This window comes from Rhinoraja longicauda, chromosome 8 (genome assembly GCF_053455715.1).
Source record: "Rhinoraja longicauda isolate Sanriku21f chromosome 8, sRhiLon1.1, whole genome shotgun sequence".
NCBI classification, from domain to species: domain Eukaryota; kingdom Metazoa; phylum Chordata; class Chondrichthyes; order Rajiformes; family Arhynchobatidae; genus Rhinoraja; species Rhinoraja longicauda.
This window is the reverse complement of record NC_135960.1, coordinates 42,930,636-42,955,870: the sequence shown is the minus strand read 5'-3', so window position 1 is coordinate 42,955,870 and position 25,235 is coordinate 42,930,636. Positions and strand designations below refer to the sequence as shown.

The 25,235-nt window shown below is 42.5% G+C and overlaps 1 protein-coding gene across 1 annotated transcript; it reads right to left on the bottom strand.

Annotated features, from left to right (window-relative positions):
* Positions 1-2,319: 2,319 nt before the first annotated feature.
* Positions 2,320-12,586, bottom strand: LOC144596270 (speriolin-like protein). The gene is made up of 4 exons (XM_078404493.1): positions 12,394-12,586; positions 8,820-9,194; positions 3,866-4,017; positions 2,320-2,643 (listed from the first exon to the last, which is right to left on the bottom strand). Exons 1-4 carry the CDS (start codon positions 12,584-12,586, stop codon positions 2,320-2,322), a joined length of 1,044 nt encoding a protein of 347 aa, XP_078260619.1.
* Positions 12,587-25,235: the final 12,649 nt, after the last annotated feature.

Sequence of the window (25,235 nt, the reverse complement as noted above, 5' to 3'; positions counted from 1 at the left end):
AAGTGTTCTTGAAAAAGATTATTCCATGTGCACTTGGTTTCTGGTTGAAAGCAGGCACATTACAACCACCAAATGCTGTGCATTAGATAGGGAAAAATGCAGGTTAACGACTGCCTCATGCAGAAAGAACATAGAACATAGAAGAATGCATCATGGGAGCATACCCTTCAGCCACAATGTTTGTGCTAAAGATGATGGCAAGTTAAACTAATCTCCTCTGCCTGTATGTCATTCATATCCCTCCATTTCCCACATATCCATGTGCCTATCTAAAAGCCCATTTAATGCCACTATAATATCCGCTTCCTCCACCACCCCTGGCAATAGGTTTAAGCCACCCACCACTTTCTGGGAGAAAAACCTCACATAACTCCTTTAATCTTTCCCCCTTCTGACCTTAAAGCTATGCCATCTATCTTTGACATTTCCACTCTGGGAAAAATATTCTATCCATGCCTCTCATAATTTTATATATTCTATTAGGTCATCCTTCATCTCCAATGCTTCAGAGAAAACAATCTAAATCTGTCCAATCTCTCCTTATAGCTAATACCCTCTAATCCAAGAAACATTCTTATAAACCTCTTCTGCGCCCTCTTCAAAGCCTCCGCATCCTTCCTGTAATGGGACGACCAGAACTCCAAAAGCAGCCTAACTAAAGTTTTATAAGCTACAACTTTACTTTCTCTTATATTCAATGCCACAGCTGATGAAGGCAAACACACGATACACCGCCTTCTTTCTAGAGAAGGGTCTCGATACGAAACATCCCTATTACTTTTTATATAATAATAATAATAATACATTTTATTTATATAGCGCTTTTCATATACTCAAAGACGCTTTACAGAGATTTACAGAGTTACAGATTTACAGAGTTTTGGTCTGTAGTCATCCGCCATTAGGACCTTTGTTCCTGTAGATGCAGGAATCAATACAATTAAAGAAAACGCTGCAATTCAATAAATAAATACTTTAAACTATGGCTGGTAGTATTTCACTGAGATGTTGAAATGGATACCTGCCTAAACCAGTGGTTGATACACTTCTTCCTCCTTCCATTGCTGATCCAAGGTGCCTTTGCTGGTGGAGTGGTGGCAAGGTCCTCTTGGCATCAAATGGTTGATTGTCAGCAACTATCTCAGAGGTAAGAGTAGGAATCCATGTTTAAATCACAGTGTGTACAGCATGCTGAAGAACTGAAGAGAAAAACATTTATGGTTCTATATGAATTCATACATAGGTGTTTACAACATCCCTAAATATATTTTGCACAGCTGTATCACTTCCCCTGCTACGTGGCAACATGAATTTTCATTTGAGCATTTTCACCTGCTGGTGGAACTCAGCCAATCAGGTAGCATGTGGATGGAAATGAAAAGACAATGTTTCGGGTCAGGACCCTCTGTCAGTTTCCCTCCACAGATACTGCCTGACCTGCTGAGTTCTTCCAGCTGTTTGGTTTTTGCTCAAGGTCAAGCATCTGCAGACTCTTGTGACTCCATGAAACTCCACTTATTTCAGGCTGCAGATTTAATTGCCCACAGTGAGATGGCATCCGTGACAAGCTAGATACAAAATGCTGGAGTAACTCAGTGGGTCAGTTAACCTTTGGTGTAAACTAACATTTAAAGTTCCTTCCTACATACCTGTGACAAGGTGGATGGTTCAAGATTGGAAACTGCAAAGATTGGGGAGCAGGCGAAGGGAAGTGGTAACTATTAGGTGCAATGTGTAAGACAACTCTTGAGCAGTTGTGCGACCGTCTGATCCGAGTGTCCCCACTTTGTTGATTCTGCAGGTATCTTCATAATGAAGAGTGCTGGCAATCTCCCCCCACCACCACAAGACTAATGCCACATTTCATTGAACACAGCAAGGCACAATTATTCTGAAGACATTCTGCAAAAACTGCAGACAAATTATGTATTATCATTTCAGCAAGCATGGGACAGAGTTAAATAAGAATGGGCCAAGTGTAAGAGCACTTTCAATTTGTCAGCAAAAGCTTCAGAACCAAACAAATACAGAAATAGTGGCCATGAGATTGTTGAATTCAATGCATCTCAAGAGCTAATAGAGTCATACATACAAAGTTACATCCCCTCAAGATTTAAACACAATTTGGCAAAAACTTTTCTTTCCAAAATCATAGGTTTATTTATAACTCTTCTGCCCTTTGAATGCTGAGTATACATACAATAGAATAAAATGGGGACATCAATATTTTCTGCAATCTATTTTGATAGGATTTTTAAAAAAAGAGGGAAATAGAAATGTCTTTGTATTATGCATAATGTTAGCTGCTGCGTCCTCTGGTCACCATGGAAACAGAGGTTTCTTGTCATTACGTGACAGCTCACATAGACAATTCAGCAGGACCAGGGTGTCCCGTAGGAACTTGGCAGGAACCATGTCAATGACCAACTTGCGCAGGATGATAGGATTGTACGTGATGTTGGTATAAGCATTCGGACGCTGCTTGAGAATTCCATAGGTATTGACCAGGAATTCACTGAAGCCAGTATGGATATCTGTTTTGTAATTGAGTTTTTCCATTTTTGATAGTAAAGCTGCATAACACTGTGACATTTCTTTCCATTTCTGCTTATCCACTGTTCCATCGATGGCATTAACCGAATTCTGTGGGAAATACCAAAACACATGGAAATAATGAGTCAGAAATGTGTTATCCAATAACGAATTTGAAATTTAGATTATCTTCAGTGAATTTCGCAAACACCAGAGCTCAACAGCTGACAAGAATTCAAAACTTCTGACATATTTTATTACCATGTACAAACGGATTTCCAATTTCTTCAACCGGATCTAATCTTTTCTGCAGGACATTACACAGCAAGATAGAACATAGAACAGTACAGCACAGGAACAGGCCCTTCGGCCCTTAAACTTTGTGCCAAACATGATGCCCAGCTGAACAGATCTCACCTGCCTGCACATGATCCATAACCCTCTATTCCCTGCAGAGTCATGAGCCTATCTAAAAGCCTCTTAAACTGCACCATCATTTCTGCCTCCACCAGCACCCTTGGTAATGCGTCCCAGGCCCCTACCCACCCCCACCCCCCCTCCCCCCACCTCACACATCTCCATTAAACTTTTCCCCTCCCACCTCTTAGCTGTGCCCTCTAGTGTTGGACATTACCAATATGTACTCTAACAATGACTCTCACAATTTAATATGTTTATATCGAGTCTCTCCTCAACTACTGACATTCCAGAGAAAACAAACCAAATCTATCCAACCTCTCCCTATAATTGAGACCTCTAATCCAGACAGCATCCTGGTAATCCTCCTCTGCACTCTTTCCAAAGCCTCCACATCTTTCCTGCAATGGGATTGGCCAGAACTGCATGCAATACTCCATATGTGGCCCTAACCAGTTCTATAGAGCTGCATCATGACTTCTTGACTCTTACATTCAATGCTCCTAACAATGAAGGCAAGCATATCATATGCCTTCTTTACCATCCTATCTATTTGTGCTGCCACCTTTAGTGAGCTGTTAACATTAAAAACATTGAAACATTGAAAATAGGTGCAGGAGTAGGCCATTCAGCCCTTCAAGCCAACACAGCCATTCAATATGATCATGGCTGATCATCCAAAATCAGTACCCCATTCCTGCTTTCTCCCCATATCCCTTGGACTCCAAGTTGAATCTGCATATTAATGCTATTAAGGCACATACCATTAACTGTATACTCTCTCCTTACATTCAACTTCTTAAGTGCACTACCTCGCACTTGCTCGGGTTAAACTCCATCTGCCATTTCTCTGCCCATTTCTCCAAGCTTACTCATCAACAGATCTACATTTATGTCTAGGTCTAGATGGAAGTACCTGTTTGATTTTTGATGGAATATTGGATACTGTGTATCCGTACAACCTGGTTAGTCCTGGGAACACGTGTGCGAGGATCCTCCGGTCCAGCTGGAACGCTATCTCTCCAATCACTCGACTATTCTTTGCCAGGTTTGAGAAGGAGTCCATCTCTGAAAGAATTTCAAGTTAAAAATATGGTTTCAATAGCAGGAAGGACAGTAGTGGGTTTTGGAGGACACAACCATATTGGTGACCTAGATAAAAACATGGTTGTGATGCTCAAATATAAAAGCATAAGAAACATAAGCGGGAGTGAACCATTCAACCCCTCCTGTCCGCCCTGCCATTCGGTAATGTCTTAGTTTAACCTCAGTACCACTTTCCTTCACACGCCACGGTTCCCTTAATTTCAAAAAATCTATCGAGCTCAGTCTTGGACACATTCAGCAACCAAATCTCCACAACCCCTCTGTGGTAGAGAATTCCATATGTTCACACCCTTTTGAGTGAAGATATTACTTTTCATCCCTCTCCAGAATTGGCAACCCCATTATTTTGCACCTGCGATGCCTGGTTGTAGACATCATCAGAATGGGGAATCCACAACCTCTTATAGACACTCTCAAGCCACAAAAGAATGTTCTGTATTTCAATGAGACCGTCTTTCATTCTTCTAAATGAAGTGTGGATATGCCTTATCTGTTTAACCTCTCCTCATAGGACATACATTCTATCCCATCCACCAACCTGATGAGCCAGCATTGCCTTTGTTAATCGCAGGTAACTCCTGGGTAATGTGTTTTGGTGGGAAACATGAGGTGCAACAGTATAAATTAAGGTTCAGTTATGAGAGGGACCTGGTGTACGTAAGAAATTCTCAATGGTTAACTACTGTATGTTGGACAGACTGAAACAAGGCTCAGTCCGCCTGGACCTATCTGATCTCCCAGTTGCTAAACACTTTAATTCTCCTTCCCATTCCCACACTGACCTTTCTGTCCTAGGCCTCCTCCATTGTCGAGTGAGGCTAAACACAAATTGGAGGAACAGCTTCTCATATTTCGTTTGGGCAGCTTACAATCCAATGTTATGAATATTGATTTCTTTAACTTCAAGTAACCCCAGCATTTCCTCTCTCTCCATTCCCCCCCCCCCCCCCCCACCCAGGTCACACCAGGTTCTCGTTTTCACCCAACAAACAGCTAACAATGGCCTGTTTCCTTTATCATCATTACTTTTTTGCATATCTTTCATTCATTGTACTGTATCTCTCTACATCATCGTCTATATCTCTCATTTCCCTTTCTTGTGACTTTCAGTCTGAAGAAGGGTCTCGACCCGAAACGTCACCCATTCCTTCTCTCCAGAGATGCTGCCTGTCCCACTGAGTTACTCCAGCTTTTTGTGTCTATCTTCTAGAATCATAGTTATAGAGCCATACACTACAGAAACATACCCTTTGGCCACCATCAAAATGCCATCACCAGGGGCATTGAATGTATGAGTCAGGAACTCATGATGCAGCTCTATAGAACTTTGATGGGCCGCATTTGGAGTATTGTGTGCAGTTTTGGTTGCCCCATTACGGGAAAGCATTACCGGAATGCTGCCTAGCTTAGAGGGTTTCAGTTACAGGGAGAGGTTGGGTAGACTTGGATTGTCTTCTCTGGAACATCAGAGGATGAGGGGATAGAAAATTATGACAGGCATAGATAGGGTAGAGAGTCAGAACCTTTTTCCCAAGGTGGAAATGTTAAACACGAGAGGGCATAGCTATAAGGTGAGAGGGGGAATGTTTATTGGAGATGTGCAGGACAAGTATTTTTTACAGAGAGTGTAGGGCCTGGATCGCACTGCCAGGGGATTGGAACCAGATATGATAGTGGTGTTTAAAAGGCTTTTGGATAGGCACATGGAAGTGCAGGGAATAGAGGGATATAGATCATGTACAGGGAGATGAGATCAGTTTAATTTGTGATGATGTTCAGCACAATCATACTTGTGCTGTACTGTTCTGTGTTCTATTGACACCACGTCCTTCTTGATTTTAAACTGGCCTTGCACCTCCATGTCCTTCTCCTTGTGAATACAGATGCAAAGTATTACATTCTCTGACTCGAAGAACAAATTCCCTTCTTTATCCTTCAGCAGTCCTACAATCTACCTGGCGACCCTCTTGTTTTTAATGTAATAACCAATGCAATACACTAGATTGGAAGAAGTACAAGTGAAATGTTGCTCCTTGCCTGGAAGAATTGGGTCCCTGGATGGTGGGAAGGGAAGATGTAAAGGGAGAGGAGTTGTATGGAAAGATGCTAAGGAAAGGGGAGTAGTTGAAAATGAAAGAATGAACAAGAGAACCCAACCAAAGATTCTGTTCCACTGTAATTGACTGGGCTCTCAACAGTGTTTGTTCCATTCACTGCTCTTTTGTTCTCAACCCATTACTTCCTTTTTTTGCCTTTCAATTCACTAACCTCCACATTTACTGGCTCAGCCTCCATTATTCCACATACTTCTCAATGTGATGACACCAACAAATACATCTTCCTCTTTCCTTTGGACACTGGTTTATTTATCAGGATACTGGTTTATTTATCAGTCTCAATCAACACTCAATGTAACTTCCCAAATCAGTCATTTTACCCCCTCCCCACTATCCAGGTGTCAAATTTGGGCAGCACAGTGGTGCAGCTGGTAGAGTTGCTGCCTCATAGTGCCAAAGACCTGGGTTTGATCCTGACCTCAGTTGCTGTATCTGTGGAGTTTTCATGTTCTCCCTGTGACTGCATGGGTTTCTTCCAGGTTCTCCGGTTTCCTTCCACATCCCAAAGACACAAAGGGTTTGTAGGTTGACTGGCCTCTACAAATTGATGGTCGACATAGACTCGGTGGGCCGAAAAGTCTGCATCTCTAAAACTGAAACTAAAACTAAAAACTGAAGAAACTTGACAAATTCCACTGCCATGATGTTCTCCTAATCAATAAAGCAACTCCTTTCTTACCCCCACCTCTATCTCACCTGTAGCACCTACATGCAAGAAAATTAAGCTGCCAGTCATGTCCCTCCCTTAGCCAGGCTTCTGTAATGGCTATAATGTCCCAATCACACATAGCTATCTGCGCCCTGTTTTCATTTGTTTTTAATCCAACCGTCTTTCCTTGCTCCCTGTCAGACCTGTCTACTGATCTTGTTATCTTTACCTTCTTCATAAGTTCATATTATTATCAAGTCCTCTATTTATGCGAAACATCTTCTCCACATTCAATCTATCCAAGTCTTTCACTATTCGGTAAGTTTCCATGAGGTCCCCCTCATCCTTCTAAACTCCAATAAGTACAGGCCCAGTGCCGTCAAACCCTCAACGTATTTGCCCCACGAAATGCCATATCTCCCCGTGGTTCTCCATTTCCTAGTTTCCCATAAATTATAAAGCATTCTTGTTTAGCTTTTGCGGATCCAGCTCTCACGTCTCCACTTTGAGCTCCGTCCATCGCACTTTTTTCCCAATCAGCAGTGGAAATGGACCTAAGCAGTCAGTGGAGGGTTGAGAATGAGGCTAGAGGACGTCAAATATTTCCTTGTTAGACTTGGGAATAGCATTCCCAAATATCAAGCCCATACCCTCTGTAAGTTTACCATGTTTTTTTTTGGTCAGACTGATTAACACAATTATTCTTCCTACAGTTTATTTGTATGGAGAAGCAGCTTGTGATGAACGGTGCAGAGCACTGCCCATCATTCGAGCTGGTGAATACGAGGGCCGAAAGGAAAAGGTACACAAAGGAGGACTGACATTATCCAGAGTATAGTAAGGAGGGGAAAATCATTCAATCCCATTCCCAGGCATTACACTGACTTCCATTTAACTGTTAGTTCAAAGTACAGGATAATTTGGGTTAATTTTCTCCATCTTATGTTACTGATTATGTGTGGCATGCAGTAATTGTTGCACATATTCTTATGTTATAGGAACAGAATTAGGATATGTGGCCCATTGAGTCTGCTCCGCCATTCATTCGTGGCTGATCTATCTTTCCCTCTCAACCACATTCTCCTGAATCAAGAACTGTCAAGCTCCGCCTTAAAAATATCCATTGATTTGGCCGCCACAGTCGTCTGTGGTAATGAATTCCACAGATTCATCCTCATCCCCTTTCTAAAGGTATGTTCTTTATTTCTGAGGCTATGGCCTCTGGTCCTCGACTCTCTCACTAGTGGAAACATCCTATCCACATCCAGGCCTTTCACTATTCGACTCTTCTGTGCCAACTTCCAGCTTCTCACCTGCCTCAACACTGCATTGGATCATATCCCTCTGCCAATCTAGTTTAAAGCTCTCGCCTTGTACTTGCAAACCAGCCTGCCAGGATATTGGCCTTCTCCACTTCAGGTGCAAAACATGCCTCTTGTACAAGAGATCCCAGTGATCCAGAAATCTGAAACCCAGTGCCCAGTCCCAACTCCTCACACGTGCATTAATCCGTCCTATCTTCCTATTCCTACCTTCACTAGCACCTGGCACCGGGTATAATTTAGTTTAGTTTAGAGTTATTACCCATCTACTTTCTGCCTGTATCTTAGGTGTGACAACCGCATGTTAAGGCCTCAAGATGACACTCTTATACCCCCAGATGAGCTGCAGTTCACCCAACCACTGCTCAAGTTGCCTCACTTGGTCAGTTAGGAGTTGCAGCTGTAAGCAACTTCCCACAGGTGTAGTCCTCATGGATACTGGAAGTCTCCTTGAATTGCCACATGCTGTAGGATGCGCATACCACTGCCCTAGCTACCATCTTCACTGTGCCAACACTAGAGGACCTTGTAAAAAGAAAAATTTCAACACATGTTACGTTTTACCTCCCCTCAGCCTCGACGAAACCTCTTGAGGCATCAATCGCTGCATTCACCCTCAAAAACAGCATTTCACCTATGCCACAAGCTAGCCACATAAAAGAAAGAAAGCCTTACCATTCACATAAAACACTCGTGTTTTGTTTCCTTCCTCGAGGAACAGCTTTTTAGATTCATCAGATGTGGTCGATTCTGAAAACCAGATCTTCTTGTTGGTGGGCCGGGCCTCGGAGTCGGAAAGCTGGCTGTTCATGATTTCATCACACGAGCTGTTCGTGACATCAGGATTACTGGCTTCAAACAGTTCAGTGCTGCGGCAGTAAGCAGGGACCTGAGTTGGCTGCAGTCCACCGAGAGCAGTGTTACAGCTCACCGCATGGGAATCATCAGACAGCGAAAGGGTAAGAAGGTTCTCCAAGGTTGGACTTGGCTGCCGATTGTCCTGGAAGACATTGGGGCTGATCCGTTCTGTGGAACAGCACAACGTGGCACCTACACATTAAAATAAACAGAATGTGTATGGACAAATGTGTTATGCATGATCCCTGCAAAAAGTGGACTCTCTCTGGTGCCATCTTTAAAGGGTAATTTATCTATAATTTATTTTTTGTGCATTGTCTGAGTATATGTGCCTTAACGCTGCTGCATGCAAGATTTTCATTACCTTACTTCAAGAGTCAAATGTTTTTAATTGTCATATGTACTGAATTGGAACAATGAAATTCTTACTTGCAGCAGCACAACAGGTTTGTAAAAACAGTATTAAATAGATAATATAATAAACAAACAAAAAAAGTTCAATAAATTAAAAAAGAAAATATCGTTTCAAACACAACAAAAGCTTTAAGTCCCTAGAGCAAACAGGACAGTTCATATTTTTGATTAGTGGCAAGATAAATTCATGGGAATGTGAGGGTACAGGTACATTCTTGGGGAATGGGTTGTTACATAGAAACATAGAAACATAGAAACATGCCATTTGTTTAACTTTCCTGTGAACCTGATAAACTGGACCATATTTTGTTCCCAGTCCTGACTTTCTTACTTGCTACCTCGTTAATGATTAGTTATAATATTCTTCATCCATGTTGTATTGAAGCTTGCAATTTACTTGATTTGTTTTTTAGGGGGTATGGGGAGAAGGCAGGAACGAGGTACTGATTGTGAATGATCAGCCATGATCACAGCTGGCTCGAAGGGCCAAATGGCCTACTCCTGCACCTATTGTCTATTGTCTATTAACAGTCTAGACATCTGTATAAAATATGTTCACCCTTCTCTTTTTTGTTGACCTGTTGTGTTATTGACTTTTCTCTCCTAGTTTAATAATTTTACATTTGTTAGCTCCTACAATATATTTTCCAATTTCCAATTTTCCATATGCATGTTTGTTTAGAACCATTTTCCTTTTGCTGTACTTCTCCAACTCCCATTCGACTGGTTTCAAGTCTTTGTGAGGATTTTATTTAAACTTTCCACTGGATGCTTGTTCACAGTCTTTGGTTTAGAGTTTGATTTAGTTTAGAGATACAGCATGGGAAAGGGGCCTTCAGCAGACCAACGATCACCCGTACACTTGTCCTATGTTATCCCACCTTTGCACCCTTCACTTATAGAAGTGAATTAACCTGCAAACTTGCACATCTTTGGAATGTGGGAGGAAACCGAAGCACCCAGAGAAAACCCACGTGGTCACAGGGAGAACATACAAACCCCATACAGAAAGCACCCTTAGTCAGGATTGAACCTGAGTTTATGCAAACTACTGTGTGACACTTTGTCCTGTTTCACATGCTAGAGTGCTTAAAACTAACATTTTTGAGCTAGATAGATTACATACAAGCACAGCAACTGAAGATGTGGTTTGTTCCCTTGGCATGGTCTGGCTGTCACAACCTCCCATACATTCCAGGCCCAAACACTGTCACATCGCAGACTATTTTCTTACATCTATATTTTCCAGTCATAAGCTCTTCTTTTAAAAACCCACAAATGTGCACTAAAAAGCTAGAACATATTTTTATATTTCCTCAAGCTTGCAGTTATGCCTATAAACATTAAAGGCAATTTGCAGCACTTCCTTTCCCCTGCACTGAATTTCTATACAATCCTTCTCTCAACTTTACACTCAATATTAAGTTATTCAAACATCAAAGTTTTTCATTCCTGTCAGCATTTTGACAATATTATTCTGTCAACTATTTCAACCAATAGTTTGTGTCTGTGTTTCTCTGTTCATTCTGTACCTAAGGATGTGTAGTCCTTCTCACTGTCGTTCTCTGAATCTTCTACAAAATATCCCTTGGCTAAAATTAATCACAGTATTCCACATTAGGTTAGAATCACATTGAATCACAATCGCTGATGATTTCAAACCAAGATAACTTTATTGTCACATACACGTATGGTGAGGTAGAAGCAATGAGAATCTTGCTTGCAGCAGCATCAAAACACAGACTCAGATACACAAAAATAAATTATACATAAATTACACATAAAAGTTATAAAAGGAAGAGGACTCCAAAACAAGCCAATAGTGCAAAAACATAATTAGAACATAAAACAAGTCCATAGTTGTGCAAGAGGTGGGCCACGATGTTCCATCTTCAAGGTTGGATTAGGGTTGTGTAGATTTGTTCAGGAAGCTGATCGTTGTAAGAAAATAGCTGTTCTTGAACCTGGAGGTGTGGGACCAGGCTTCTGTACCTGCTGCTTGATGATAGCAGCAAGGACATGACCCGGATGGTTTGGATCCTTGATAATAGAAGCCATTTTCCTGAGTCAACCACTCTTTGCAGCCTCTTATGTTCTTGCGCATTGGAATTGCCACACCAGGCTAAAATGCAACCAGTCAGCATCGTTTCTACAGTACATCTGTAGATGACAGACATCCTGTGTTTTTTCTAAACTAACATGGACCAGTGAAGATTACATATTTCAGGATATGTAGTCACACACAATTTATATGTATGCGATTTCTTGATGTGCTTGACAATCATTAACATGGGAACAAACAAAATGTCTACCAATTAATGCTCCACTGGCAATTAAACAAGGCAGGTGAAAAACCCCCCAATGCAAGCTCTCCTGAACGCCATCTGGTTAATCTGCAATTAGCTGAAACGTACACTTTAAGATCTGAGGAACTCCTTCCTCCACAATATTGTAGCAACACTTTCGCCAGGACTGCAGCAGCTCAATAAGTAGCTCACCACCACCTTCTCAATGCCATTAAGGAATGGACAATAAATGCTGGCCTAGCCAGTGATACCTAAATCCCATAACTGAATGGAAAAATACCTACTCCTCATTGATGATTTAAATTGGGATAGTGCTGGAGTACCGAAAGTTGCCATAATTGTACAAGACATTGGTGAAGTCACATTTAGAGTACCGTGTTCAGTTTTAGTTACCCTGTTCTGGGAAAGATGTTGTTCAGCTGGAAAGGGAGCAGAGAAGATTTACAAAGAAGTTGCCAAGACTCGAGGGCCTGCACTATTGGGAGAGTTTGGGCAGGCTAGGGCTTAATTCCTTGGGGAGCAGGAGGATGAAAGGTGATCTTCCAACTGTTGGATAAATTTATCTCAGATTTGAGCTTCCCATGATTGAACTATGAAACACCTTGGATCACCTTACAAAATCAAGATCCCAAATAAATTTACAGGCCAACCACAAAGTCAAATTGAATTACCTCGTGCTCCGGTGGGGTGGCTGAAGGCTGGGAAACAGTTTGGGTTCTGTCCAAGTGCGGGTGCACTGTTGGATGACAGGAGATGACGTAGCTCCTCGTTTTCCTTTAGGAGGGTAATCTGGTGCTTTAATGCTTTGTTTTCAGCATTGAGCTTCACATTATCTCGGCGAATCTTTTCCGCATCATCGCACATGGTTATGAATCGAGGTGAAACGCAGAAGTGAATGCCTCATGAGCCCAAGAGGATGCTGGTGATCATGTCAGAGGTGTTCCGAGCAGCCGCATTGTGATGTCACAACACTGGGACATGTCACAAGGGCAACTTTGACCCTGAGCAGAACCAAAGACCTCACTCTGTGCAGACTGAAATGTTACCCATCCTTGAGTCGGACTATCCACATCCTATTTAAGGAAAAGTTCTTGGAGACTTAGATGGGGAAGAATTTGCGAGGTGTATCCAAGAACTTTTCCTTAAATAGGATGTGGATAGTCCGACTCAAGGAGGGACTGGAGCTTCTATTGGGAAATAAGCTTGGCCAGATGACAGGTGTTACAGTGGCAGAGCATTTTGAAGATAATGGTTACAACTTCGTAAGTTTTAAGTAGAGACAAGGAACTGCAAATGCTGGTTTATACCAAAGATAGACACAAACTGCTAGGGTAACTCAGCGGGTTAGGCGTCAGGCAGCAACTCTGGAGAAAAAGGATGGGTGACATTTCAGTCTGCACAGAGTGCAAGAACCTCAGACCTGCTTGACAAGCTCAAAGGCTGAATCTCCTCCAACACTGCTTTTACCTCTAACCCCATGCTTGCTTCACTTGCAGCCACATCCTTCTCCAGACCACGGACCAAGTTGGAAGCAGTTACTATAACATGTCTGACTGCATCCAGAAACAGTGTCCAGGTAATAATCTCCAACCCTGCTCCAGCTCTCCACCAGTTTCTCAGCTTAACTGCCTTCAGCTAACATCTTAAATATTATTCAAGAAGGGTTAAACATATTACAAACCACTCATTGTCTTTTAATTTTCGGAATTTCCTACATTGATCACTTACAACGGGTAATTTTCCCTTCTTTTCAAAAGCTTGAAAGCATGTCTGTATAGATTCAAGAACAGTTACTTCTCCAATGTTATTAGACTCTAGAGCAGACCTCTCATCTTATAGTATTTATTCACAAAATGCTGGAGTAACTCAGCAGGTCAGGCAGCATCTCGGGAGAGAAGGAATGGGTGACGTTTCGGGTCGAGACCCTTCTTCAGACCCTTCTCATCTTATAGTTATCAACTTTTAATTTTCCAACCTACCTCTTTGTGCCCCTTGTACTATTTCATCAGCACTTTAGCTGTAACTGTTTTCCAATATTCTGCACGCTATTTATTTTCTATTGTATTAGCTGATATATTCATATATGGTATAACTTGCCTGGATAGCTTGCAAAACAACATTTCTTCCACTGTATCGTACACATGATAACAATAAACCAAATCCAAAAAAGTTCGAACAATAGCTAGAAACAGCACAGATGCAGTGTTCAGCGTGCCAGAAAAAGTAATGTGGAGGGCAACTGAACCAGACTGAAACAAGGACTACCTCCAGTGAACAATGGAAATACAAGCATGGCTTGGATCCATCAAAGTTCCTGTGGTTATTTGTTTGATCGAAATAAAGTTTAAGGAGAAGTTGAACAATGCGAGAATTAGTTCAATAACACAAATTGACTATCCCTCTTTTCTATATTCACATTAGGAGAGTCTGATGTGAATTGATGTCGAGAGGGATAGTCAATTCATGATGAAAATCAGTAGCTAGTACCAAGGACCAAGTACCAAGGAATTGGACGCCGCCAAAATGGTGGAGGGCATACGAAATGTCATGAATGTAAGTGGGAAGGGGCTGGACCAGGGGCAAGAGGATGAAATCAAGGTCAAAATCAATAGGTATAAAAGCAGGCCAAAATAATAGGCCTGCCTAGACATTCCTATAGTTTCATCTTGGTCAGACGGTACATGTTTAAGGAAAATTGAGCTTGAGCTGTGGAGAGAAAATTTGTGTAGGAATGAAATCTGTGATTGTTGTTCAGTGGTAGGGCCATGGTCCAGAGGGAGATTTGAGGATGTGTCTGAGTGCTGACTAGAAGAGCGAGATAGAAGTCATTTGAGCAGATCACAACAGCGCCATCCTTGTCAGCAAATATGATGATATCAGGATACACTTTCAGTGAATGGAATACTTCAAGTTCAGGAAGGCAAAGGTTAGATTGAGTGTGGAGAGAGGTGAAACATTTGGATGGTTAATGTTGTGCCAATAGTTACAATGAATAGTTCTAGAGAGGATGAGATGTTATATGAAGTGTACAACTCGTTCTGAAATTCTGGAGATTAGAGAAAGGGTTTAGGGGTAAAATCTGACCAAAGAAATAGGTGTGAACATGGAGGTTCCGATTGTTTTCAAACGCTATGTATAAGGACAGGGCTGGTCCACATGTTAATGTACTAAATTGGGCTAAGGCAAACATTTGAAGGTATTAGACAGGAACTTGCAAAAGCTGATAAGGGATGTCCAGAAAATGGAATGCTTTTAAAAGTGCAATAGTGAGAGTTCAAGGTATGCATGCCGCTGTTAAAGTGAAGGGCAAAGCAGGAAGGAGTGATGAACTTGGATGACAAGAGAAATTGAGGCTGTGGTCAGGAAAAAAGAGGAGGCATGGGTCAGGTACAGGCAGCACAATTTGTGCATTCCCTGGAGGATTATAAAAGATTGAGGAACATACTCAGGGAGGAAATCAGGAGGGCAGAAAGGAGGCTTGCAATAGCTCTGGCAGATAAGGTTAAGCAAAATCCAAAAGACATGAAGAGTAAAAGGGTTACTGAAAAGAGGGTCCCCCAAAAATCAGTGGTCATTTATGTTTGGAGCCACAGGAGATGGCCAAGGTCTTCAATGAATATTTCGCTTCTGTTTGCACCACAGAGAAGGACATGAATACTAGAACTTGGGACAATTAATGACAATGTCTCCAGTGCAGTCCATATTACAGTCAAGGGGCTGGGTGTCACAAATGTGGATAAATCTCCCAGGCCTGAGCAAGTATATACAAGGGCACTGGGAAGTTGGAGAAAAGTGTTTGCCCTGTCTGATACGTATGAAATTATCGTTAGACACAGGTGAGGCGCTGAAATATTGGAGGTTGTATGAAGTTGCAAGAATAACAACGTTATTAACTTCAAGCTAAGTTTATTGAGCACAAGGATGCAAGGTTACAGTCCAAGCCGGGGCTCTCGAACAAGATGACTCCCCCCGAGTACCGTGCATGTGCAAGATAACTTCTTGCAGGAACGGCATATGCTAAAACCTGACTTAGACTGACTGTGAATACAGTGACTGATCTACACCCCCTTTCCTTAGCTCATGTTCCCTATAAAACTAAATATCATGTGAAGTGGTAAATATATCAAACCGTATACAAAATGCAGTTACTGCTAAAATAGGCGTACAAGGTAGGAGGTTCTACATACTAAATACTGAACACTATAGTCAAACAACATACAAAGAAAGAGACACCACATACTAAATGCGAAACACTATAGCCAAACAAATGTACACACTCTAAGACACAAACTTAAAGTCACAGCATAGTAAATAAGTGAATTCAGTCTTGATATTTGGGATTTGGCTTGCTGACACGACCTGAGCGTGTTCGGTACAGACCCTCAGTGATGTTCAAAGGCAGCTTAACCACAGGCACAGGCACTTGAACCTGCTCAGTGTCCATTATTGATTGTCCGTCTCTTGTAAGAGTGTTATCGTCGCTTGACCCAAGTCCAGTATCCTGGTGATCAGTATCAGTGTCACATGGATCCAGCAGTGCTGGTTGATCTGGCTGTGCTGGGCAGGCTCACATAGGCAAAATGTGTCTGCGATTCCTCCTGTACAACTTTTCTTCCAAGTGGATAAGGTAAGACCTGGGCTCCTGGCATATTTCCTTTACCATGCCCATCCGGTGGTAACCTTGTGGGGTCTGCAGCCTGACAACCTGTCCTTCCATCAAAGGCTGAAGTGGCCGGCTTGACTGGTCATAGCACCTTTTCTGTGATAGCCTTTTATTTAGAAGCTCGGCTTGTACCTCCTGAGTCTTACGCATATGTGGTTCAAGCAGCTTCCTTGAGACTGGGAGAGTAGTATGTGCCTGCCTTGACATTAGTCTTTGTGCTGGAGATCCAAGTGTTGTGTCATGTGGCACATTTCTGAGATCGAGGAGGTTTAGAAAAACATCAGTTCTGTCTCTGTAAGACTTCTCCATGAGTTGTTTTGCGCTGGGGACAGCTCTTTCAGCTAATCCATTAGATTGGGGATACCCTGGGCTGCTGGTAACATGAGTAAAGTCCCACTGTGTAGCAAAGTTTTTAAAGCGTTGGCTTGTGAACTGTCTGCCATTGTCTGATATAAGGGTGTGTGGTGCTCCATGAACCGAGAAGTGGCTCTTTAGTTTTAAAATGACGGCTGCTGAAGTAGCATTACGAAGCAGGTCGACCTCAAACCAGCCGGAATACGAGTCCACTAGCACCAAGTGTTGCTGGCCGTGCCATTCGAAAATGTCTGGTGCTACCATCAACCACAGCAGGTCTGGAACTGGATGCAGCAGGAGTGGTTCTTTCTGCAGGTGTGACTTTGTGCTGTTACACACAGAGCATGACTGTACTTCATTGTTGATATCATCTGCCATTGTAGGCCACAAAACTATGGTTCTTGCTCTCCTTAAAGTAGCTTCTGCACCAGGATGCCCCCTGTGCATAATGCTGATATACTCCTTGCGCAGTGAGGAACGAATGACAGCTTTGTGACCCTTCATGATGACCCCCGTCGTCAATAGTTAGCTCATCTCGGAAAGGAAAATAAGGGCGAACAGCATGTGGCAGCATGCGATGTTTGCAGGGCCATCCATGGCCGACGATAGTGCTGAGTGTCTACCTCATCAGCATGCTGAACCGTTGAACTCCTGGGAGCTCGAGACAGAGTGTCCGCCAGGTGCATCTGTTTTCCACATTTGTAAATGAGGGTGATAGTGTACTTTTGAAGTCTTAACATCATCCTTTGAAGTCGTGCCTGTGAGGCATGTATGGGCTTTTTTAGTACGGTGACCAGGGGCCGGTGGTCCGTTTCTATGGTCACTAACTTGCTGTAGATGTAATCGTTGAATTTGGAACACGCAAAAACCACCGCCAACAGCTTTTTCAATTTGAGCAGATGTAGTTTCGTTGTCAGTTAGCATCCGTGAGGCATATGCTACGGGCTTACCTTCCTGCAAACATCACGCACCGAGTCTGTACTGAGAAGCATCACAGGTGAATGTCACCGGCTTCCAGTCGTCATAGTACGACAGAACAAGTAGGCAAGATATATGCCACTTTAGTGCCTCAAAAGCATTTTGCTGCTGCTCATGCCAAGTCCAAGCAGTGTCTTTGTGTGTGAGTTGTCACAGTGGAGCAGTCAGCTGACTACAGTTTGGAATGAATTTCCCAAGGTAATTGACCATCCCCAGAAATCTTTGCAGAGCGGGGACATCTGTTGGCATCAGCATTTCGCTGATTGCTTTTGTTTTGGAAGGATCCGCTTTGAGGCCTTCACTTGTGAAAACGTGTCCGACATAGCTGACCTGGTTCAGCTGGAACTTGCATTTAAGAGGATTGAGCCTCAAGTTCACCTCTCTGGCACGGTTGAGCACTTTTCTCAAATTAGCGTCGTGTTCTTCTACATTCTTGCCTCCAATGAGTATGTCGTCGACAATGATCGCACAGGGATATCCAGCGAAAATCTGCTCCATGGAGCGCTGGAACACCTTACTGGCAGAGGTGAGTCCGAATGGCATCCTCAAAAACATGTAGCTACCAAAGAAAGTGCTAAAAGTGGTTAGCATCGAAGACGCGTGGTCAAGTGGAATCTGCCAAAAGGAGTTCTTGGCATCCAAGATAGAAAACACCATTGCATTTGACATGTGTGCAGCCACTTCTTCCACCGTACGCAAAGCCGTGTTCAGGTCTATTGGATTGATGCATATTCTGATCTCTTGTTTGTTCTTCTTGTTGGTGACAACCATGGATGACACCCAATCGGTTGGCTCAGACACCGGAGTGATGACACCCAATTCCTGCATTCTGTCTAGCTCCGCTTTGACTCTGCCCTTCATAGCCACAGGAATGCGATGTGCAGGACGAACAACGGGTCGAGTGTCATGGAATAGGTTACAGACAGCTTTCCAAGCTCATCGGTGAAAAGATCGCTGTACTCTGTTTGAATTCGACGTGACATCTGATCATCTTCAGTGGGGTGCAACTGGTGAACATCCTTATTGAATGAGACAAACCACATTTGCCTGCATACATGTATTCCTAGCAGTGGCAGAGCATCCTCCTGGTCAACGTAGAATGGCAATGTGTACAGCTGTCCCTCTAGGTGGCCCTGCAACTTGACTATACCGATAAGTTTGATTTTACTGCCCCCATATGCAACAAGGTTTGTGGCTTTAGTGCATGCTCTTATTTGTTCATTATCCCGTAGATATTCAAATGTATTTTTCGACAACACATTGGACTTGGCACTGTGTCTACTTTCATTTCAACTGGAATGCCATCAACTCACACAGTGACAAAGGCTTCATCGTTCTTTTCCATCTGTGTCTCAGTTGAATCAGTAGGCCTTTGCAGTGTTATTCCATCGACGCAGACAATTTCATCAGCACTGCCGTCGGCTTGGTCAGATTCCAGTTGGTGAATGATCCTCCTAGGCATCTGCCTGTTGTAGGTTTGTTGTGTGGACTTGCAGCACCTTTTTAAATGATTCCATTTTTTACAGGCATGGCACTGATGACCAAAAGCTGGACATTTGTCTCTCGCAGCTGCATGACTACCCCTTCAATTGTTGCAGTTGGCAATACACCGTCCCAGCTCATTTTGATTGTTTTTTTTACTCTTATCTCAGGCTATTACTTTCCCATGAAGCCAGCCTGGACTGCATCAACATTTGTGACAGAATGCTGTGGAGAAGCCAGCGTTTTGTTGTGCACTTCAGTCATTTCATGAATTTGACTGATGGAGAACGACGGTGTCAAATTACTATCACGCAGTAGCTCCTTTCTCAAATCGTCTTTATAGATACCGCAGACTAGCCTCTCTAATAAGCTCATCAGAGATCTCCGAAATTGCAGGTTTTTGCATTGATCCTTAAATCACTGACATATAGTCTCACCAGCCTTTTGATTCCGCTTGTTGAACTTGTGCCTCTCCAAAGTAACATTGGTCTGAGGGCTGCATATCTCCTGAAATTTCCTTTTGAGACATTCAGGATCCTCCCTGGATTCCGTTGGAGTGAGGATGTTTCCTCCATCGGCGGGGTCTCTTACCGCCCCCGCATACACAAAAGACTGCTCACGTTCAATGGCCACCGGTCCCGCCAGATTGCGGAGAATGTATGCTTTGGTGCGGTCCGGCTTGTCAGAGTGTGCCGCCACTATGAAAATGTCACTCTTGTTCGAAAACTCGCCATTTTTCACTGATGTTGCCGCTGAAGACGAGTGGATCTGGCCTCCGGAATGCATCCGCCATGTTAAATGAAAAACTCCTGGCAGCACCGTCTAGCAGGTTTAGTTAATTGTCCTCGCTTGCAAAAATAAATCCCAGTCAAAGAAAAAACAGTTCGTGAAAGTTCCGGAATAAAACTTCTGACACCATGTATGAAGTTGTATGAATAACAAGTTATTAACTTCAAGCTAAGTTTATTGAGCACGAGGATGCAAGATTACAGTCCAAGTCGCAGCTCTCGAACAAGATGACCACCCCAGGTACCGCGCATGTGCAAGATAACTTCTCACAGGAACAGCATATGCTAAAACCTGACATGGACTTACTGTGAATACAGTGAATGATCTACAGAGGTGACCAGTTAATGTTGTAAGGAGTGCTACAAAGAAAACCTCAGAACTATAGATCATTAAGTCTAATGACTGTGATGGAAAAGTTACTGGAGAGGATTCTGAGATAAGATGTACGTGTATTTGGGAAGATGGTTTGATTCGGGAAAGTCAGCAACGTTTTGTGCATGGGAGATAGTGTCTGACAATTTTGATCGAGTTCTTTTAAAGAATGAACAGAACAGCACAGCACAGGAACAGGCCCTTTGGCCACAGTGTTTGTGCTGAACATTATGCCTAGCTGACCTGATCTCATCAGCTTGCACGTGATCCATATCCATGTGCCTATTTAAAATGTTCTTAACGCCACTATCGTTTCTGCCTCCACCTCCACCCCGGCAATGCATTCCTAGTTGCCCTCTAGTGTTGGACATTTTCACCCTGGGAAAAAGGTTCCGACTGTTTACTTTATCTAGCCTCTCAGAATTTTATCTACTTTATCAAATCTCCCCTCATCCTCTGACGTTCCAGAGAAAATAATCCAAGTCGATCCAACTTGTCTCTCCCTGTAACTGAAACCCTAGGTCAAGTCATTGGGTATTTTAAGGCAGAAATTGACATATACTAGATCGGTCAGGTGTCAAGGGTTATGGGGAGAAGGCTTGAGAATGGTGTTGGGAGGGAAAGGTAGATCTGCCATGATGGCCCAAATGACCATCTCCTGCTCCTTTGGCTTATGAACATATGAACCCAAGAGCTTATGTACTGGGAAAGCATGATGGGATATGAGGCCAAAATAGTGAAGGAAACTTAAGGATTTAGGAGAGGTGATAAATAGATTCATCCACATGCAATAGGAAAGGGAGGTGTTCTTTATTGCCTCCATTTGTTAGGTAAATGGAAGAATTGTTTTCCAGTAACAGGAGATTAAAGATAACTTTGAGGAACTTGGAATAAAAGGCTGCAGAGACATTGATCACTGCTGCATTGTTTCAAAGGTGTAAAATTCACATGCAACCATTGTGTTGTGAAAATATAAAAATGCAGTGGGTTCTGAAAATCTTTGAAACACTTTGGGTTCTCGGAGTGTTTCCCATTGCACACTGTTAAGGCCTTGAATAAACTGACTTGTTTGAGAAACTCACCACCGCTCCACGAGATGTTCTTTGTGACTTGAGCATCCAAAAACCTGTCACTGGTCTGTGGTTTGTCCCTTCTCGGGCCACTGTCGGTAGGTACTCACCACTGCTGGCCGGGAGCACCCCACAAGCCTTGCTGTTTCAGAGATGCTCTGACCCAGTCATCTGGCCTTAACAATTTGGCCCTTGTCAAAGACGCTCAGGTCTTTACTCCTGCCCATTTCTCCTGCATCCAACACATCAACTTCAAGAACTGACTGTTCACTTGCTGCCTAATGTATCTCACCCCTTGACAGGTGCTATTGTAACAAGATAATCAATGTTATTCACTTCCACTGTCAGTGGTCATAATGTTTTGGCTCATCGGTATATATATGCAATATATATATCATCTCTCTTACCCCGCAGAATACTTTCCAGAAGCTTGCCCACCGTAGATGTTAGGCTCACAGGCTTTTCCTTGCAGCCCTTCATAAGTAGAGGTACATTAGCCACCCTACAGTCATCCGGCACCACACCCATATCTCATGATGATTCATTTTTCTCAACCTGTAATTTCTTCTCTAGCTTCCCAGTGTCCTCGGATATATCTGATCAGGCCTGGGAGATTTGTCTACCTTCATATGCCTTTGGACGTTCAGACAGGTTTCAGAACAGGAGGTAGATGGTGATTGGTATTCAATGGACTCCACTTACAAAATCATATAAATATTTCTGCAAAGCCGCATCTGTTCTTGAAAGTTATCAAACCAAATCCTGCTCACTGCTTCCCCACCTATACATGGTGCAGTAAAATGTATATATGCATCAGAAGAAAGACCTCACAGGTCAACATTCTTGAACACAGAGAAATTTGGGCAACTGGCCGCCCCTACACACTGGTTCAGTTTGCCCAAAGATGGCAGTTCATCCATGATGAATTCTGAGTTCCCACCCTATCTAGTGAGAAAATTGTTTCAGAGATGGGAAGCATCTTGCTCCAAGAAAACAATGACAGAAACTTGGGATTAACTGTGGACTGAGCGAGATAGCTCTATTATTAAAAGCAGTAACAGTAGATGGCAGTTGAAACTCAGATTATTGAATGTGTAAATGAGCAACTTCCTCGGGATTAATTGCCTCAACTGAAATGTTGCTTGGTAATACCAGTGCACCAGCTTGAATACATGGCAATTACCTAGTTTCACATTGACCCAGGACAGGGGTAAAATGTTAGAGTTTAAAAAGTTATTGTTTAATTAATCACATACATACCAGTTCTTAAATTGCAGTTTCAACAAGCACTGATCTTAAATGAATAAATCAATAATTAATTGTGTGTTAGGTGAACCACAATGCCTTTCCTTCATTTAATATATTTAGACGTTGAAGTGAATTCCAAAGCTGACAGAAAACTATGATGGTTCACGCACTGATACATACAGCTTGAATAAACCCTACTTGCAAATACATGATCAGTATGAACACTCGTGTAAAACAACACATTGTGAATCCTGTCCTTATTGTTCTCTTGCTCCAAGAATTTCCTTTTCATCCCCTCTTCCAGAATGGCTGGCCATTTGCCATGAAATAAATGGAAAAAAGGTCTTGAAGATGTCAAAAACTTAGTATTATGTCAATATCCACTGAGCTTTTCCATCCACAAGAACATATAACAAAAATACAGTCAATAAAATGTGATCAAGATTCAACTAGATGCACCTGGTATTGGTGGAAACAGATAAATTCGATCTCTTACTATGGGCCAAATTCATTTTATTTTCCTTTGAATGGTTGTTCTTAGACAACTGAATTGGTAACACAGGCACACACTAATCTGCAACTTAAACAGTGAACATGTACATACCAGACCTTTTCTTGCATTGAATGTCCTTATTGTCCTCTTGCTCAAATAATTTTCTTTTTATCCCCTCTTCCAGAATGCTGGCCACAAAATAAATTGCAAATAAACAAGGTTTTGAAATTGAGGCTCCGGTCTTTAGGTCGGAGCTAAGGAGGGTAGCTTGGGAACAGTTGTTATTGGGTAAGTCAACAGATGACATGTGGGAGAGGTTTAAAGGCCAGCTGTTCAAAGTGCAGAATCAGCATATTCCAGTGAGAGGGTTGGATAAAGATGGGAAGGTAGGGAACCGTGGATGACGAAGGGTCTCGACCCGAAACGTCAACCATTCCTTCTCTCCCGAGATGCTGCCTGACCTGCTGAGTTACTCCAGCATTTTGTGAATAAATCGATTTGTACCAGCATCTGCAGTTATTTTCTTATACTACGTGGATGACCAAGGTTGGTCAGGAAGAAAAAGGAAGCGTATGTCATGTTTACGGAGGTAGCATTACACGGGGCTTATGAAGAATATTAAGTGAGTAGGAAAGAGCTCAAGTGGGCAATTAGAAGGGCCAAAAAAGGCCATGAAATGTCATTGGCGAGATGCGTTGAGGAAAATCCCTAGGCTTTTTACTTTTAAAGTAAGAGGGTGACCAGGAGAAGATAGGACTGCTCAATGATAAAGGAGGGAATCTACGCTTGGAATCGGAGGATGTCGGTAAGGTGCTAAATGAGTACTTTGCATCTGTATTCACTGATGAGGACTTGGAGGACAGCAAGATCAGTGCGGAGAATACAAATATGCTTGGGTACTTTGAGATCGATTAGGAGGTGGGGCTGAGGATCTTGAAGAACATTAAGGTGGATAAGTCATCCAGGGATCTTCGGTTATTGAGGGAGGCAAGCAAGGAGATTGCAGCGGCCTTGACAAGGATCTTTGTTTCTTCTTTAGCCGCAGGCGAGGTTCTCGAGGACTGGGGAATGTCCAATGTTGTAGCTTTGTTTAAGAAAGGAAGTGGAAACAATCTAGGGAACTATAGGCTGGTGAACCTCATGTCAGTGGAAAGGAAACTATTAGAGAGAAGTCTTGACGATAGAATTTACTCCCTTTTGGAAGAGAATAGGCTAAATAGGGATAGCATGGCTTTGTATGTGACAGGTCTTGTTACATTAACTTGATTGAATTATTTTTGAGTAGGTGGCAAAAGAGATTGATGAGGGTAGGGCGGTGGATATTGTATACATGGATGTTAGTAAGGCTTTTGATAAGATCCCTCATGGTAGCCTGATCCAGAATATTAAGATGTACAAGATTTACCATGACGTGGTCATACGGATTTAGTACTGGCATATACATAGAAAACAGAGGGTTGCGATGGAAGGTAGATATTCTAGCTGGAGGTCTGTAACTAGTGGAGTTCACAAGGATCTATGCTGGGACCTCCGCTGTTTATGATACATAAAAATAATCTAGGTGTAAATTTAGATGGGTTGGTGTGTAAGTTTGCTGATAACACCAAAATTGGAGGAGTTGCAGATAGTGAGGAATGCCATCAGAAGGTATAGTGCAATATAGGTCAGCTGCAGAAATGGGTGAATACAAGAAGTTAACAGTTAATGGCAAGATCCGTAACATCATTGGGATCTTGGATTCCAAATTCAGCTCATTGAAGGTGGCAGCACTGGACATAGGACTTTCGTTAGGTCACATCTGGAGTAATATGTGCAGTTTTGGTCACTCCATTTCAGGAAAGATGTGGAAGCTTTGGACAGCATGCAGAGGAGGTTTACAAGATGCTGGTTTGATGAGAGGGTTTCAGCTACAGAGTTGGGTAGACTTGGATTGTTTTCTCTATAATATCAGAGCTTGATAGAGCTACAGTGCATTCAGAAAGTATTCAGACCCCTTCACTTTTTCCACATTTTGCTACGTTACAGCCTTATTTTTAAATGGATTAAATTCATTTTTTATCATCA